This window comes from Pempheris klunzingeri, chromosome 1, assembly GCF_042242105.1.
Source record: "Pempheris klunzingeri isolate RE-2024b chromosome 1, fPemKlu1.hap1, whole genome shotgun sequence".
In the NCBI taxonomy this organism is placed as follows: Eukaryota; Metazoa; Chordata; class Actinopteri; order Acropomatiformes; family Pempheridae; genus Pempheris; species Pempheris klunzingeri.
Genome location: NC_092012.1, coordinates 9,751,343 through 9,768,949, shown reverse-complemented (window position 1 = coordinate 9,768,949; position 17,607 = coordinate 9,751,343). Strand labels below are relative to the sequence as shown.

The 17,607-nt window shown below is 42.1% G+C and overlaps 2 protein-coding genes across 2 annotated transcripts; both read right to left on the bottom strand.

Annotated features, from left to right (window-relative positions):
* Positions 1 to 145: 145 nt before the first annotated feature.
* On the bottom strand, positions 146 to 7,986 carry cyp27c1 (cytochrome P450, family 27, subfamily C, polypeptide 1). Its single transcript, XM_070830743.1, has 9 exons — positions 7,580 to 7,986; positions 6,181 to 6,371; positions 5,725 to 5,924; positions 5,245 to 5,454; positions 4,519 to 4,682; positions 2,062 to 2,228; positions 1,748 to 1,826; positions 1,326 to 1,529; positions 146 to 1,002 (listed from the first exon to the last, which is right to left on the bottom strand). Exons 1-9 carry the CDS (start codon positions 7,868 to 7,870, stop codon positions 883 to 885), a joined length of 1,626 nt encoding a protein of 541 aa, XP_070686844.1. The 5' UTR covers positions 7,871 to 7,986; the 3' UTR covers positions 146 to 882.
* Positions 7,987 to 9,432: 1,446 nt separating this feature from the next.
* Positions 9,433 to 17,124, bottom strand: ercc3 (excision repair cross-complementation group 3). Its single transcript, XM_070835811.1, has 15 exons — positions 16,975 to 17,124; positions 16,290 to 16,489; positions 15,940 to 16,176; positions 15,755 to 15,804; positions 15,540 to 15,675; positions 14,884 to 15,054; positions 14,163 to 14,367; positions 13,596 to 13,910; positions 13,266 to 13,450; positions 12,445 to 12,647; positions 12,254 to 12,350; positions 11,727 to 11,844; positions 11,517 to 11,635; positions 10,174 to 10,323; positions 9,433 to 10,045 (listed from the first exon to the last, which is right to left on the bottom strand). Exons 1-15 carry the CDS (start codon positions 17,000 to 17,002, stop codon positions 9,908 to 9,910), a joined length of 2,352 nt encoding a protein of 783 aa, XP_070691912.1. The 5' UTR covers positions 17,003 to 17,124; the 3' UTR covers positions 9,433 to 9,907.
* Between the last annotated feature and the right edge of the window lie 483 nt (positions 17,125 to 17,607).

The following is a 17,607-nucleotide window of genomic DNA, read 5'->3' as shown; positions in this document are numbered from 1 at the left end:
TGATCCAAATATGCAGTTGATTAGGTGAGCAAACACTCTACTTTGATTAATTTAGAATGGCTCATTATAATTCGAACTCGTAGGATGATCAAATTATTTATTTTTAAAAGCTAAAAGCCTTTTGTTTTAATTATATGTTTACATCTTAAAATATTCGGAACATTTTTGTCTCATTGCGTATTCAAAGTTTCATGGATATACAGTACATGGATTCAAATCATGTATAGTCACTTCAGTGGCTAAATGTTCTTCCTCAGTCTGAATAAAAACATTGTGGCTCTAGCAAAAAATCGACCTGCCACAGTATTTTGGTTTGCAACACAATCTTAAAATAAAGCTCATTATATACATACTGTACCTCTTAAAACAGCTCATTTTCAGTACATTCATGGTTTCCCTTCAACATTCTCAGTGAATTGCTTTCTCTTACTTAGGGAGGAAACAGTGTGATTATGCATTAATGTTTGTGCATACATTATTACATACATGCATGCACATATATATATATATATAAAGAATATAGCTTGAATATATAGATTATAGCTCACTTATCCACTCACTATTTTGAATAGAATGAATGGAAGGAGTAACAGTCCAAACTGGAGTCATTTTCACTAAGTACAAATGATATACATACAAGAACAGCTTTTATCTTGACATTATTGATCCAGTACTATTTTTGTAATCTCCTCACTAACGAACAGGAGACGGTGAGACACTTTTTTTTTACCTGAGTAAAACCTCAGTCTCAGCTCAGTATCTACAGTCTAACAGTGGAAGGTGTAGTAAAAGCAGTGTATTTAAAACCCCCCTAATAATGAATCAGCGCTTTAAAAACAAAAAAAATACAGTACAGTAGACCTTATAAAGAGGAGTCTCCCTCTAGTTTTCCCTGTCGGTGAACTGCAGGTGGATGGGTGCAGCAGGGCAGAGCAGGCCGTGGGTTTTGGCCTTGACATCAGCAGTGAGAGGAGACACACTAATGCAGAACCTTTGAATGAGCTGCACAAGGAGCAAAAACAGAGATGTCAATCAGATCGTAGAACTCATTTTGATAGTGACGCATCGTTTATGAGTACTAGAAGCCAAAGACTTTTAGTAGCACAGCTGGGAACTTCTTTGCTTCCTCTGGCAAGTATTCTTGGATTGAGTCCCATTTTGTCCACTGTGCATACTATGCTGGTTCAAACATGTCAGTTTCCAATATTCTGGTGGACAGATGATCAAAAAATGATTGGTTGTTTAATGTAATTTCACTAACTTTGACTCTGTGTGCGAAGACAACTTTTTAATGTGTGTGCAGCCTGAGTGGATTAATCCCTTACCCTTGTGAGAGCTAGATGCATCTCTAACTCTGCTATTCTCCTGCCGATGCAGCTCCTGATGCCGTAGCCAAAGGGAATTGAGCCAAAGTTGTCGACACGATCTGTGGAATCTTTCCGTATCCAACGATCCGGTCGGAAGTCTAAAGCATCAGCAAAGTTCTCTTCATCCAGAGATGTGGAGTAATGGCACAGGGCCAACTGAGTCTAACGAAGTGAAAAAACAGAGGAATGTCAGTTGTGTAATGAAAACAGCTGGGCTATTGTACATCTGTACAAGAGAGAGATGTATGAGTAATGCGGGATCATGTTCCATCTGGTTCCACTGTAATGGTTTTGGCTGACTTAAAATCATGGTTTTTTTTTTCCTCCAGCACATGCCCGCTCTCGAAGATTCCCTTCTATTATGTCTCTATCAGTCTTACCCCTTTGGGGATGAAGTATCCGCCCACCACCAAGTCATCCTGGCTAATCCGTCCGTTGCCTGGGAGAACTGGAAAAAGTCTGCTCCAAGGGAGGGGCACACAAAGATGGTTATTCAACAGCACTATACATTAATCTTCTCACAAAGTTTATAGTCGTGTGAACATATCGAACAAAGGTCATTTTTACAAGTCTATCAAACTATTGCAAAAGTTGTTTCTAACATCGCAAGTGAGAGCAGACCATAACAACATAAGACATCGACAGCTACGGAGGAAAAAGCTGCAAAGAGTACAAAAGTACATGCAATCTGCACCTGAGTGTCTCTTTGACCAGCCCTCTGATGAGGGGCAGGCGAGGGACATCGTCAGCTGTGGCAACTCCTCCAGGTCCCAGTGTCCTCATCACTTCAGTAAAGATTTGCTGTTGTACATGAGGGTGCCGCGCTAACAGGTAGCTGGCCCATGAAAGGGTGAAGGATGTCTAGAACAATGATAAAGGGTATTAAAAAAACACATACATTCCTCTTTGAATTTGTAGTACATTAGAATAGTTCACTAACTCTTTAATTTAATCTGTGTGGAGATGTTTCCTTTGCTCCTCATGTTCTGTAACAAGTTTGACTGCAATGCAAGCTGCTATGAGGGTTTCTATGATGTTGCGCAAGTGTTGGGAAACAGTGAGGGGCTTTGACGGAGAGGGGGCCAATTCCACGTGCTGAGCAGACACTCAAGTCCTCTCCACCAGCTGCACCCTCAGCCCTTTATCTCTCATTCATTCTTATCCAACTGTACCTTAATTAAAGTGCACTCAGGTCTGCCACACATAGCATTACAGCATGCAGTTCACATGCAATGAGAATTGAAAATAATCCTAATCAATGGAATTTCAAAGCAGTTCTACTGCACTATACTTTTTAAATTGTGCACCTATGTGCTTTCCCTCTGTCCTCAGACACACCCTGATCATTTTCATTTCCTCTTTCCTTCATTGCAGCCAGCCTACGTACTTATTTCACTTATCTCACATATCTCAATTCTTCCTTTTTCTGACTCACACGCCACTGGCATTTTCATTTCACTGATGCAAGCAAATGAGCAAATGATAGGGAAATGGGTGACACCTTTCCTGTATTCTCAGCACGTCTTTATTGACTGCATTGTATGCCTTGTTACCCAAACCCCCAATGTTACTTAAGTTCCTGGCATCCTGTCTGTCTCTTTCCATCCGGCATCCTCACTTTAATACCCGTGTATATGTCACGAAAGGCATGGGTGGCGGAAGGGCAGCCTTGTTTTTACTAACATCACACTGAATAGACCCCAGAGGTCAGTCTACGGTCGGCATCTCTCAGTGGCCTAACTAATGAGCAAAAGAGTCTCTACCCTTGTATAAGCCCCGCCATCCCTCTCGCTGTTCCGTCCTCCACCTCCCTCTTCCCCCTACTCTTCTTCAGATTCTCCCTCCCGCTCCGTCATCACCCTCTCCCCATCTAACCAACTTGAACCTAATCAACCCCAGCTGTGACAGATGCTGGCAACACCTCAGACAAAGCCAAAGAGGAATCATATGACAAAAGCTCATCCAAGCACAGCCCTGAACGGCTTAGGCCTCTCCCACACATCTCCTCATTTTCTAACATCCATCGTTCACACAACTCTTCCTCCCGCCACCCCATGACGCCAGTTCCCCAATCTTTGCTGTTTCACGACAGCGTCCCTCTTCCTCAGGCCCACCCCCTTTATTCCCCCCCTCCATCTCACCTCTGCCCAGTCTGTGCTATAACTCTGGCTGTGGCTAACGTGTCTTGACAGGTCTTGTGTGTGCTGAGTAAAGGCAAATGCACCACGGGGTCAGGTAATGGCTCAGCTAAGTCCACCCCCCACCAGGACGTGGCCGTTGCAACAAGTTCAACAAAAACACACACCCTTTTATCCCGTGGCCCCCAGCTCAGAACAAAACACTCTACACCCATAACTCTCATTAATCTGACAGTACCCCAAACTAATTAGGCAGTAACTGTGCACATGTGCACACAGTATGCACACAGATGCAAATGCACAGTCATGTCCCAGAGAAGTGCAAAATCTATACAAGAAATCATTGTTAGTGTGTATGAAACTGATTTTCTTTGTCTCTGAAATATTATTGGGTTCAAATACAAGTATGTTTTCTGAACATCTTTAATTTTCTGCCTGAATAGTGTCGGGTGGGGACATCTGATGACTCTGAGGCGCCAACCAAAAAAAACACTCCGGGCCTAAATCTGACACTAGGTCTTTGTTGTACATCATGCCCCTTCTCCCTTTCAGTGTTTTCTATTGGTATAAAACTCCCCCAAAAATGATACAACGGTGGCATTAAATCAACAGTCTTAATTATTTGCAAGCGCTATTCAATTATGTTCTAATGTGGAAACATATGAACACAACACAGACGCCTGGCAGAGGAGGAGAAAAAGACAAAAGCCCCCCTGTGTAGAGACAAATGACAAGAAACTAAATCTGAGTGAGAGCAAGTTTGTCAGTGGGATACTGTGTAACCCCCCCGATTCATTGCTCTGACCTGACGCTGGCACAGCTACACAGGCATGGATGTGGCGCCAGAAACCCAACCCTTGAAACTCAACACTGACAAACACACACACACACACACACGTACAACTCCCAACCCCTCCACCTCCTGCTACAGCCACGCTTACTGCATCTCTGCACTCCTCAAACCCCTCTCTGCAGTTGTCCTTTAACACTTCTGTATAAACACAGACACACACCGTGTCAACCCCAGCCAGTAGCATCTCCGTTAGGTTGGCGTAGATCTCCTCCATGTTCAGCTCCTTGGTAATGAGCATGTGTGTGAGCAGTCCCCCCTTCACCTCCTCTCCCTGCTCCAGCTGGGCCTTGATCTTTGAGAGCCTCTTATCAACGTGAATAACGCCTGGGACCAGACAGACACAGAGAAGGTGGGATGAATGGAAATGGGGGGGGTAGGTGAGGAGGGATGGGGAGGTGAGGGAGGGTAGTGAAGGAAAGGAAAGAGGAGAGAACAGGTTATGTAACAGAGGGACCCCACACTCCCACATGGTACAACTGAAGAGATTTATATGCAAATCAACATTCCTTTCTATTGATGCCGGGCAATTAATCCTCAAAACATTTGCAAATACACTTAAGCTTTACTGTTTTGTATTTTTAAAAGTATCATAGAGGAAAGCATTATATAACATTCGTGCATATAATGATCTTTTTACAAGACTTCAACTCATTAGACTGGGGATATTCAGGGAAACATGTAACTAAAGTGGTAGATTCTCTCATATATCTCTCTCTCTGCCCCAAGGGAAGGATTTTTGAAAGTGCAGTACTAAATTGCTGGAATACCCTTTTAATATGAAAGTACTCTAGTTACTGCAGGCAGACAGTTCACTGAGCGTAAAGGTATACTAAAAAGTATTTATATGTCTCTTGTTGTCAAAACCTACAAGTTGTAAACCACTTACTGAATTTGAAGAGGCCATCCCAGGAGTGACAGAACTCCTCCCATGGTTTGGGGATGATGGGTCGGAGCCACTTGGGGATCGCTCCGGCATACATGGTTGTCTTGAAGGAGCTAAACATGAGGTGCAGTGCATTGATGTAGTCTTGGGTTTCCTGGGGAATCTCAGTTTTCAAACAGCCTAGTCGGCACTCGTACAAAATGGCTGCCACACCTGTAAGGTCAAAAGGCATGGAAACAGGAGACAACATTTTTAATCATGATGGAACATCAGGATTTATTAAGCACGTGACAAATCTTAATTTTATTTTCTTCTAGTGCATTTTCTCTATTTCTATTACCTCTTCCTGTGAACCGTTTGTCCCCTCTGATAGCCTCAGCAATCTCCTTTCCCTCCACATCTATAGTCCACCTGCGTTATCCTTTTCAAGCCTGCCCAATTTTCATTTCCTTTCCAAACAACCTTTGTACGATCTTTACCAACCTTCCATGGCATATTTGAAGAAGAGGTCATTCACATTGTGGACAGTTGCTCCGTCAGACTCCTGGGTGCGCAGAATACAAACTCTTTTGATCAGGTCGTCTACCACTTTGTTCACGTCGTCAGAGAAGACCGCCACGTCACGGGGGCGCATGATGAGCTGTCTGAGCACGCTCCGCATCTTCAGCCAATCTTCTCCCTCGCTGGAAAACAGGACGCAAGGGACATGGTGAATTTTTGGAAATGCTTTTACTTCTGTGAAGACTGATTGTAAGTATTGATGCCATCATGTCTTAGCTCCTAGATAGAAAAGCAGACTATTGAGTAAAGGGTAATGTACACCAGACGTGAGGTAATGCTGAACTTTTGTGCTGTGCCCATCTACACATATGGAAAGTGAAGTGATTATCCAGTCGACCCCAAACTCATTTATTTCAGGAGGTCCTTGTCGGGACTCACGCTGAGATTAGGCCGGTGGAGCGGCCTCTCATGTCTCTGTACTCCTTCCAGGACTCCATGTTAGCTCTCTGAGGAGCCACACATTCGGCCCTCAGCACCTCAGCCACCAGGTCACGGTCCGCCACCGACACCACCAGCTGAGGCCCAAAACGGGATTTAAAAATTTTACCATACTTCTTCCTGTGCTCCATCTGTAAAACAAAAGTGACACCAATACATTAGTAGTCACATAAATTTCAGAAAAATTAGCAGAAAATCCTGGACTAATTTTACTAATAAAATCAAAACGTAATGTAATGTGGTATACTTACATACTAGCTTTTCGGTTAAATCTATGTTCAATCAGCACTTTAGTGTGCATGTATTATAGATAATATAACAAAAAACATCAGATAATTTTAATGGAGTACATTTCAGCAGAATAGAGTTGTATGTCTACCATGCCAGTGGTGTCTCCAGTAGAGCCAGCCTGTAATAATGCTGTTTCCTTAGAGATATAAAAACCAAATTTTCAATAAGCACCTATCTAATCTCTTCCTTAGGAGTTGAGCAAAAGACAACAGGACTTGTTGAAGCTCAACTCCTAAGGAATAACTATGACCTGGATGACTGAGAATCTTCACAGACATATCTAATCTCTGTCACTTCCAATGCAATTGTCACATAGAATTGAGACACTACCTCAAATGAAAGTACAAAAGAAATAGCTATGATAACATGAACGCATTTGACACTTTTACATGACAGTTGGTTTGGAAAAAATAATATTCAGATGAACAACTTTAATGCAATTAATAAAAACATGACTATAAAAATGATGGGATTTAATAAAAGAGAGAGGGGGTGTATTCACTTGACATTACATTTTCATTACAAAATATGGCTTATTATGCAATTAGTGTTATCATAGTTGGAACACAAGTTAGACTCAGTTATCATCAGCAATCACTCGTCTTGATCTGCTGATTACAGCACAGGACACTTAACAAAGGATTTCTCATAAGATATTTACACAAGTGTTTTGTCACATTGGTTGACACCTACGTTTGGCTGATTTGCACATTCCATATTTTTTTTTTGTTTTAAACATTTTCTCTACAAACTGCGACTAAACGTTTTACAATCAAACGATCTGCTGCAATATAGAAAACGCTGTCACTGCTACACTGAACTCATCTTGAATACCATCACAAAACTCGTGCCTTGGAGTGGAAAGCTGACCGGCGGCCAAACTCCTGGTGCGCTTTTACGCAACTGTCTTTTACGCATAGGTGGTAAATTTGGCTGACGCTGCGAATACGCAGGCTGGGTGTCATTGGTGGGAAACACAAAGACATTATTTCACATGTCAAACAAAACTAGATAATTCACTGAAAGTGACATATGTGGACACCATTACCTGAATTTCATGAATTCTACTGAAGCCGTCTCTCCAGAAGAACTCGATCAAGTTGGATAAGGTGCTCGGTCCAGGCATCTCCTTCAGGGTCTTGATTGTGGTTTTCTCGCCGACGTTCGCAGGTTTGATCAATCTCTCAGGCATGGCTTCTTCTCCAGCCGTGGAGATCCCAAAAGCCTCGCTGGCTGCCGACTTGTGTAAAGCGCGTAAAATGAAGAACAGCTGCTTATTTAGCCGGTCGCCTTGAAGGTTCTTCCAGCATGCTGCCGTAAAATTATTCAGGATTGCCATTATTTGGATACTTCTCGGTGTTTCCGTGAACAAAATCGATGTGTGGTTGAGTCTTTTCCAAAGTCTCAAAGCGCAAAGTTCACATCTGCAAATGCATGTTCCTGGCACATGCAGAACGCAGTCGTCCCTGTGTGGTAATGTGATGTTAGATGGGATTGTATTGTGGAACGCTTTTAAATAGTTGCTTGTACAACCTCAGAAGTGGATGAGGATTGGATGTTCGCTCTCAAAGAAGGGAGGGTCCACTCTGTATTCGGGTGTGGGCGTTTCCCCCCAAAAGCGGTTGGGTTCATTGTTTCGTCGGAAAAGGAGGGCGTTTCAACGTGCCAAAACACAGTTACATCACACCAATCAATCACCCTGTGTGCACGCGCACACACGTTGAATGAACATTTATGTGTCACATGGAGCCAGATTGCATGTTTACATTAGTCACATAACAAAAAAAAAAACTCCCACAGTCAAGCTTATGCACGCACACGCACAAATCATCAGCTGTGTATACCTACACATGTAAGCCTCACTGGTTTGTTAATGTTTAGCAGGTATTTTGACAAATAAGGATAGACGTTTTACACAATCTGTGGAGAAGGACTGCAAAGAAGTTATCCAAGTCTGGAGCTCATGTAGAGGCAGGAGATTAATGTGTGTAACATGTCTCTTGAATGCAATTAACACCTCTCCGAGAGATAAATGGTTGGACTGTGCTATTATGGCAATTCAGCAAATGTAAAATATTTGCACATTATTCATGCTTCTGCTCCAGAAAGTGCTCATTTTAGATATGGACTTGGGCCAAGCTTTTGGTGTTGACTGTAAAAGATGTTGAAGTGGAGGTTTAAACCCTGAACACATCACTGCTTTTGAGCTTGTGAGTGCCTGAGCACTGAGCTAAAATCCTTTCAGAGAAGACCGTAACATCACCATCACCATCTTTCAAATCTACCTCACTACTATTCACTGCCTCCAAGCCAATAAGCCTCAGGTTTCAAGAGGACACACAAGAAAAGGGATTAAACCGACCAGGCCACAGACGAGGCCTTTCAGGGGGAATGGTGCCCTCTGGTCTAGTGAAGGGTGTCTGGGCAGAGGTGGGCATTTTCCCACACTCACCACTTTGGCAGCTTTGCACGACACACCAAGCTATAGATGCTGTTTTTGGAACATCTTCAAGTCATCAACAAGCAGAGGAAGTAGACCCCACAACCCCTCACCACTCTGTGGCCAAGCTTTTTACTCATGCCAAGTCCAAATAAAGTTTGCCTCCTTTCAGTTTTCAAAGGAAATGAATCTTGCAGCTACGGTTTCTTTACTCATTCAAATCAAAATAAACCGGTGCGCTGGTAAAGTAAGCAAGTTTTCCCTTATAGTTAGCAGAATAAAAAATAAAAATATTAGGCACTTTCATATCCAGATTTTTCAGAATCAGAAAAAAAGAAATACTTTTACAATATGTTCTTTTACAAAACATATTGCTGAATATATTTATCCATAATTAGGGAAAACTAACATCAGTGGGGATTGCAGGAACGGATAAATGCCCGTGGATTGTGTGGGTTTAATTTGTGATGTTTTAATTCATAAAACACATTTACAAAAATTTGTATTGACAAAAGTCCAATATACATACAAGATATCCTTGGTTTTCCTTTTCGGATACTGTCTTCAGTGAAGCAGCCACTAACAGTAGATAAGACACGTTTATTCCTCTCACTGCCAAATGACTGAGAGCTGATGTTTAAATACTTGAAGGGCTAACCATCACCCATCAGTCACACTCCAGTACTCATCCACTCTCATCCTACATACATGCATACAGATATTTGGGTCTGAAACGTACGCCATGTATATCATAATTAGCTTCAGGTAATATTCAGTTTCAGTTTATCTCCAGTCATTCCTCTGTTCCCCAGACCAGCTGGACTATCTGAATCTGCTGCTGGTAGCCTGGTGCTTCACCTCAGTGGACATCAATGGAACCTATCACCCTGCTGCAACTGAACGAGTCTTTAGGTGGCAGGGTTTCACCCGGTGCATCTACTTTCTGAAGCGCTTGAACAGTGGATGGACGCCCTTGTTTGCCGCGGACAGTTTGCTGCCTCGACTCTGATATTCCATGTAGACGGCGTCATCTGCGCCTGACATGGAGCTCATGGTGCCTGCTCGCCGTGAGAACTGATAAGGAAGCAAGAATAGAAAAGAAAGGTGAAAAATATTGTTATTTACAAAAGGTGCAATTATAATCATGCAAGGACAATTGCGTCCGAGTGCTTTCTGGGTGCAAATTTGATGAAACTCCTCACCTGTGGTCGTGCGCCCACCTCGCCCGCCACCACTTCCTCCTCAGCATCCAGGTCTGATGCAGCTAGGACCTTCTGAAGCAGCTGCTGTTGATCATCTCTGGAGGAGAACATTAAGTCCTCTTCCTCCATACCTGCCAACTTTGTGATAACCTATCAAAGAAGAGGAGGATGACATCTTATCTCAAGAACACACTGCCTACCTGAGCAGTGCATGAAACCTGTTGTCTTTTTTTCCGTGTCCATGTTAACAGGTTAGAGCAGCCATCCGCCACACGGCTCAGGTGCCGGCACAGGCTGCCGCTACTCTAGAGAGTTGGATTTTTGTCAACTCAAAACTTCCTGTATAATTTAAAAATGAATGAGCATGTAGCATTTCTGTGGACAGGATCGCCTCATTTATTAACAAGGCTTTTTTTTGATAGCCATAATCAAGGGCAAATTCAACGTAGAAAGAAGGGCTGGTTGGCTGACAGCACAGCAGTCAGGAAGATAGCAGCGATGCACAGTTAGAATTAGGAAGTGTGTCCCTGGCGTTAGACATGGAATTTGTAAATGGGACAAGAATGAGGCTTCACATAAAGACAGAGGATCATGCACACAGGTTTGCTTATCCGTGAACATTTTCCTATCTGTCCTGACAAATTTGTCGTAAATACATTTAAGGAATAGTTATCTTTACGGCATACAGCTAGTTTACATTTAGGTCACATTTTGTTCACATTTTTCATTACATTTTCCATGCATTTTGTCATTTTATATGAACTCTAGTCCTCCAAAATAATAACTGTACGGACACATATCTATAACAGAAAAGGTGGAGTTCTCTTCTGGTGTAATTTATCTCTGAGTGGAAGACCCTTTTTGTAAAACCAGCTTCTTTTCTGGTTCATTCTTTGTTTTGTCCCTCTAAAATAAACTCTGTTGCCAGAATAACTCCGATTTCAATGTTGGTGAGTCCAGCCAGACTGGATCTGATGAAACCAAACACTTTTGAATACATAATATCAGGCCCTGACTAGTCTGGGACAAGTGCATAGATAACAGAGAACGAAAAGCCACTTTGTTTATTTAAAGAAACATCAAACTGTACTTAAATTCTGATGTTAAAAACTAAGTAAAAATAACTTTTAGCATGTTCAGATTTTATGTCTAGTATGACCTTCCCTTAGGTGTCATTATTCCAAACTGTGAGAGCAGACTTGTATGAGTATGGGCCGTGAGTTTGATCAAAGAAATGTATCTGGTGCATACACAGAATGTAATTAGAGGAGCAATTCGGTGAGGAAACACACATAACGTGAAATTGTGTGGCGATGATTAGACACTGCAGTGGTTGAACACACCTTAAAGCTGTATCCCTGATCCACCAGGAACCTCTGACGCTTGGTGGAGTAAGCCATCTCCTGGGTGTCCTGGGACACCAGTGAATAGAAGTATGCGTTGTACTCCTCTGCCACCATTCCTAAACAAGCACACAGGTGCAGTGAGAATAACTTATGTCAGCATGTGTCACGCATAAGAAACAAAGTTTGTTTTTGTGTGGACAGACTGACCTTTCTTGGCTCGTAAGACTCTGCCAAGCCTCTGGGCCTCCTGTCTGCGTGATCCGCCATGGGAAGAGATCTGAATCAGACAGTTGGCTTCTGGCAAATCAAATGAGGTGTCTCCAACCTGTTTGGTAAAAGGGATGTGATACAAATTGTGCTGTGCCGGTATGTATTTATTGTTTTATCTTGTAAATCTTGTTTCTGGTTTTCTCTTTCACAAAGAATCTGAATCCGAGGTGCAAATTAGAGAAAATCTTTCATCATGTCAAGCAATAAAATGTGAACAGCACAGAACCCGTATAATTAACGTGACATGATATCATACTGGACATTGTGAGTATGTATATTTACATACACATTATGTGCAAAGTAGACTGCTGTAAATAGCCAGACTCAGGTAATGCTTCGATTTTATCATGATCAGGTTTTTTAGAAACACTGGTGTGTCTTCTCATAGCCACAAGAGGGCGCGTGGTGGCTGAATGAGTGCAGTACACATACTCTGTACATCCATTGTAGTTTGATTGGTTTACCTTTGAGATGAAGATGGTGTTGATCTTGGGGTTGTGTTTGAAGTTCTGTAAAATCTGCATACGTTCCCCCTGAGAAGTTGGACCATAGATGTAAGGCCTTGAGAAGAAAAAGAGCAGAGAGCAGAATTAAAAACATGAAGAAATCTTATTTGAACAGGCGATTCACTGAAACATTCAAAGTAATAACTTGCTTGTTGAGGCGAATGGCGTATTCCTTCAAGGCAAACACGTTGTCGGCGAAGACAATAATCTTGTCATTGCGCCGCTCGTGGAAGCGAATGAGAAACTGGCAGGCGCGGAACTTATTGGGGTTCATGGTATAAAGCAGGATGCGCTTCTTCGTCTTAATGGCCACATACTCTCTGTAAAACTCTGGAGACATCGGGCACCACACCTGAGGCACAGACATGGGTACATTGTTCAGGTAGCTTTCACCACGTGGAACATGCTCACTTGGTAATGCATCAAGTATAAAACACTATAAAAAGGTTGAGAGAACATCAGTACATATCTGAGCAGTTTTTAACCATGTACCAAGTATGTTGTACGTAGTGGTGGATTATTCCGGAGGGTTGTTCTAAATTTATAAGAGAACTTTTTAATTTAGAAATTAAAAGTGAAAACCTAAAATAGTAAAAGAAAACTCATTAATCCTTGATCTCTGGCACAAGGCCAATGGTTGAATCTAGCCTGCAGCTACAACAAAGAGCCAAATATCACCGAGTCATATGATATTAAGGTTTATATAACTGCAATGTATGCTCTTTGAGATATTATTGTCCACAAAGAGATCACTTGTTCATTGAGCCATGGCTACATCCCTGGGACACACTCTGATACATGTGAGACACCAGCCCAAATCCACGTGGCTCCAAACAACTCTTCAATCTGTCCAATTTAAACGACACAACATCTATCAAATCTACACAGAGAGGAGCACACAATCAAAGCCGTCATGAAATCTGATCTTTTATGACCCATCTTCTTTCTGGTGTAATACTGCAAGACTCACCTCTGCACACTGGACTTTGGCAATGTAGCCATTGTTCTGCAATTCCATCCAGTTGGCCTCAAATAACTTAGGCCCAATTAGGAAATTGAGGTCCACAATCTTGTCATCTTCCCTGACCAATGTAGCAGTGAGCCCCAGTTTGCAGTGAGCCTGGACAATGGTCAGAACACGCCGAAACATCTTGGCTACAGAGAAAACACAGAATTATTGTTAGAGTGTGGATAAATATCACCAATCTACATCCCAAAGCATCATTCGAAATTATTCTTACATTGGAAGATAGTATTGAGTTGTCTGGAAAACTGATGTGATAGTGATGTGACAGCTCACCAGGGATAGTGTGCACCTCGTCCAGTATGATGAGTCCCCACTCCTGGCTCCGCATCCACTCCATGACCCTCTCAGCCTCCCAGGAGCGCTTGGTGGTGTGACCCAGCATAGAGTAGGTGCTGATGGCCACTGAGCAGCCGATGGGCTTGTCCTTGGCGTCCGAGGTGAAGCGGCAGATCTGAGAGTCATCGATAGTGGACCACATCTTGAACTGAGCCTTCCATTGCTCCACTGACACCGAGGAGTTACCCAACACCAGGCAGCGTTTACGCACAGTGCATGCTGCTGTCACGCCCACCAGGGATTTACCCGCTCCTGGAAAAATAAAACAATTGAGACAATTGAGAACAAAAGACTGGTAATAGTAACAGTAATGGTTGTAGGTGTGTTGTAACATTAAGATAAAAAAAATTATCAAATACACATGAATATCTGCTCTTTCATATAGGCATTTAATATCATACATGCCATACTTGCAATTTCAAGATTGTTATATTTATTGGGATTAAACACTTTGGCCGTGTTCTTCCAGTTTTGTCACTCAATGTTTCAAACCAGCTGTCTCACCGCAGGGTAACACGATGACCCCAGAGCGAGCACGTCCATTCCCAAACATCTTGCGCAGACTCTTTTCCTGGTAGGGACGCAGCACAGCAGTGGGCTTCAGGTCTATGTTGATGTCCGGGTTGACTGTATCATTGCGAAAGTCATACTCGGCTAGGAGGGGGTACTCCAGCTGAATACAACGCTTCTGCAGCTCTTCAATCATCTCCTACACCAGATCAGAGAAAAATGCGACAGACACACAAAAAAAAAGTGACTTAATTTGAAATAAAGCCACAAAATATACTGTAAACTGTGGCTTTAAGAGACTAGTGATCAGATATACAGTCCTTTGCTCTCTGTCTTGGAGGTTTTAGTTCAACAATTTCAATGTATGAATCTATAACTTCTAAACATTGTACAAAGCATATTATGTGTTTTTAGATTCTAGATTTTCCAAGGAACCAGGTTATTATCTGTGCAGTATACAAATCAGCCTTTGGGTTTGCTTGAAATTTATAGTAATTGTTAGTTGCAGACCCAGACAAATAAATGCAAAACTAAAAAAAAAAAAATTACTAATGGATATTTCCATGAAAAATTCAAGCAAGACAGAAAAAATGTTTACATATTAAAGCTGTATACTATAAAACATGGTCAGCAGTAATGTTACATAAGTAGCTAAACAATAAAAAAAAAAACAAAAAAAAAATAATGATAATGATAATGAAATCAGATTGCATACCTGGCGAATCTCAAAAGACACGGTCTGGGTCTCTTCCTCCTCCTCTTCCTCTTTATCCATCTGCTCATAGTAGCTGAAGATGTCCTCAGGGACCTGCTGGTTTGAGGTTTGTCCATCACTGGGCTGCTCTGAGGTGGAAGTACCTCCCTTTTCCTGAGCAGACTTGGAGATCTGTTAGAAGGCGACATCTGTTAGTGTACGACCAGGACAACAGTTATATCTCCTGTCGGGCCTCTTTTCTAAAACTTGACTCGTTATTGCACCTCAATTAGACGCTAGTATGATTTACAGGTTAGAAAAAGCCTTAAGAGCCTGATATGACTGTTCAGTTCCTGCATCACCAGCTATCTTTCAGCACATCACCGACGGGATTTAGTTCAAATGTTTGCGTAATCTAGTTTTGAATGAGACTACACATAGGTTAAACATCCTGGTTGTGCTGCCATCTAGCACTAACTGCTTGGTTGGCCCCAACCTGTGAAGTACAGCACATCACAATGCACTGTAGGGCAATACTACACCACACTTTGTGCACACGGTGTGCAATAATGTGCAATATAGACACATCCAGACATGTAGCAGATGTTTCTTAACGTTATGGGGTAACGCCAACAAGGATTGTGTGAGTAAAAAAAACAAGATGTTGGATGGAGTACCGCTGACTTGCTGTGGATGACTTCAGTAATAAGCTCAGTGTCAGCTCCGTCTGCGGTACGGAGACGACATTCACGGATCACACTGTCCTGCAGAAGGCGCTGGATCACGTCAGGGAAGGCACTCTCAACAAAATACCTGAGGGTGGATATACAATGCAGTTTAAGAAGAGCACAAAAGGCAAAGACAGAGGGAATGGCTGTTGAAATGATTTTACCTGTTGTGCTTGAGCACCAGCTTGACTTTTCCATAGCTCACTGTGCAGAGCTGAGACAAGGAAGGACAGTGCAGCAATTAAATAACCAAATTGTGCACACGTGGCATTAAAAACTACACAGCTGGAAAATGTCCAATATTCTCCCAACTCTTTGTACAACACACCAGATACTCTCTCATTCAGACCTTAATAAACTGTATGATTCCATCTGGTACAGATGTCTTGCTGAGTTTCTGCAGGTACTCCACGATATCAGAAGTCTGCAGCCCCACACTGACAGCTGCATACAGGGAGTAGGCCGTCAGCTTGTACTCATGGACATGGTTTGGCCTGCAAACTGGCTCTGCAATGGCCACCAAGAAATCCTGGGCGTACTTGTACACTGGTGAGAAGGCTTCCAGAAAGATGTGTCCATCTGGGGCCTGAACAAGAGAGGAAGGAGAGGAGTCACCCCAAATAAAACAGAGTGAAATCAGAAAGAAGGCCACAAGTCTTTTCATTTGTAAGGTTTCTCAACAATCCAAACGAGTCGTACCACCCAGAGGGGGCGTGAGGAGTGATCATTCTTCAGCAGCATCTGCAGACGGTAGTCTTTGGCTCCATACTCATCCAGTTTTATACTGGACTCATCCACTTGCTTCCCTGCAGCAGCAGGTATGGCTTCCTGAGACTCGCTGCCCACTGCCTCTTCCTCATCTTCTTCCTCCTCATAGAAACGCTTTTTGGTCTTCCTGTCTGTAAGCATGACAGCACGAGTAAGAAAACATTCTCAGTTACAGGCGCGGACAATGTTTAGCATTTTAACATTAGAGCACAGAGGTTCACGTCTACTTGTGTTTGTGTGCTAAAAGACGAACTGAAATCACGAGGTTTTATAGTTTATAATCGATTCCTGCTTTTAGAGGTATCATTTAGCCATTTTAGACTGTTTTACAATCCATAGTTTGATAGATATCAATTAGACCCACATGAAATCCCACTTTGTGCATCTCATGTATCACTTCTTTACCTCAATGCTACAATAGAAGAAGCTCGCAGTATTGCTAGACGTCATGTTACCATAGGAAATACATATTAGTATTAAAATAAGAGGAGACGACCTTCACTACAAGTGATACCAACAAATGGAATAATCAAAGGAGGCTTTCAGCTCCCAACTTGAAACACAGTTAGCTGCTAGCTAGCTACTTAAGTGTTATACCGTAGTCTTAGCAACTCACCCCGATCTCCTCTGTCCTTTTTACCCATTTTACAAATTCATAAATAGGAAATGTCTTTTAAATCGTGTTGGGCATATCTTCATAACCTATCTGATGTCCTCTTGAAATCCCCACACGCAGGGACTGTGTGTTGTGCTGCAAAATCTGCTACGACACAGGACCACTGTCTAGTTAGTTAAAATAATATAGAAACACAACTTCCGGCCTCCGTTTTCAAAATAAAACCTTGGGGAAGACTCACAAGTACTACAACTGAAATAAAGATGAGATCAATGAAGCTCGCAATTCTTATGTTTTTCTACCGAATAAGTTGACAAAATGAAATCATGCATTATGCATCACTATTTATTTTATGTGTTTTCTGGTGACTATTTATTTATTTGTTTGTTTGTTCCATGCTGTCAGTTTAAGATCAATTTCTGCATTTGTCATGTGCACAACTACTACAGGTAATTAAAATATCAAAGATTAGAGAGGAAAAAACACGCAAATAAAAGTAAAAATTAAAATTAGGATATAATATAAAATAGTGTAGAAATAAATGGATAAATACAGGGAAATATGGGGATAAAATATAATGTATGATTGATTGAATTCAATATAATACTATGGGAGAACATGATACTGTGGTAA

Bases quoted from the DNA above. Each gene is read 5' to 3' on its own strand.
- cyp27c1 (XM_070830743.1), bottom strand. From the start codon at position 7,870: ATGGCAATCCTGAATAATTTTACGGCAGCATGCTGGAAGAACCTTCAA. The intron at 5,455-5,724 runs GTTGGTAAAGAT...TTGACCTTACAG, and splicing joins CTTCAAATATGCCATGGAAG to GTGTGGCAGCCATTTTGTAC. The intron at 1,003-1,325 runs GTAAGGGATTAA...CTCCTTGTGCAG, and splicing joins TGCATCTAGCTCTCACAAGG to CTCATTCAAAGGTTCTGCAT.
- ercc3 (XM_070835811.1), bottom strand. From the start codon at position 17,002: ATGGGTAAAAAGGACAGAGGAGATCGGG. The intron at 16,177-16,289 runs GTACGACTCGTT...TCTCTTGTTCAG, and splicing joins CCTCACGCCCCCTCTGGGTG to GCCCCAGATGGACACATCTT. The intron at 15,676-15,754 runs GTAAAATCATTT...ATCCACCCTCAG, and splicing joins CTGGTGCTCAAGCACAACAG to GTATTTTGTTGAGAGTGCCT.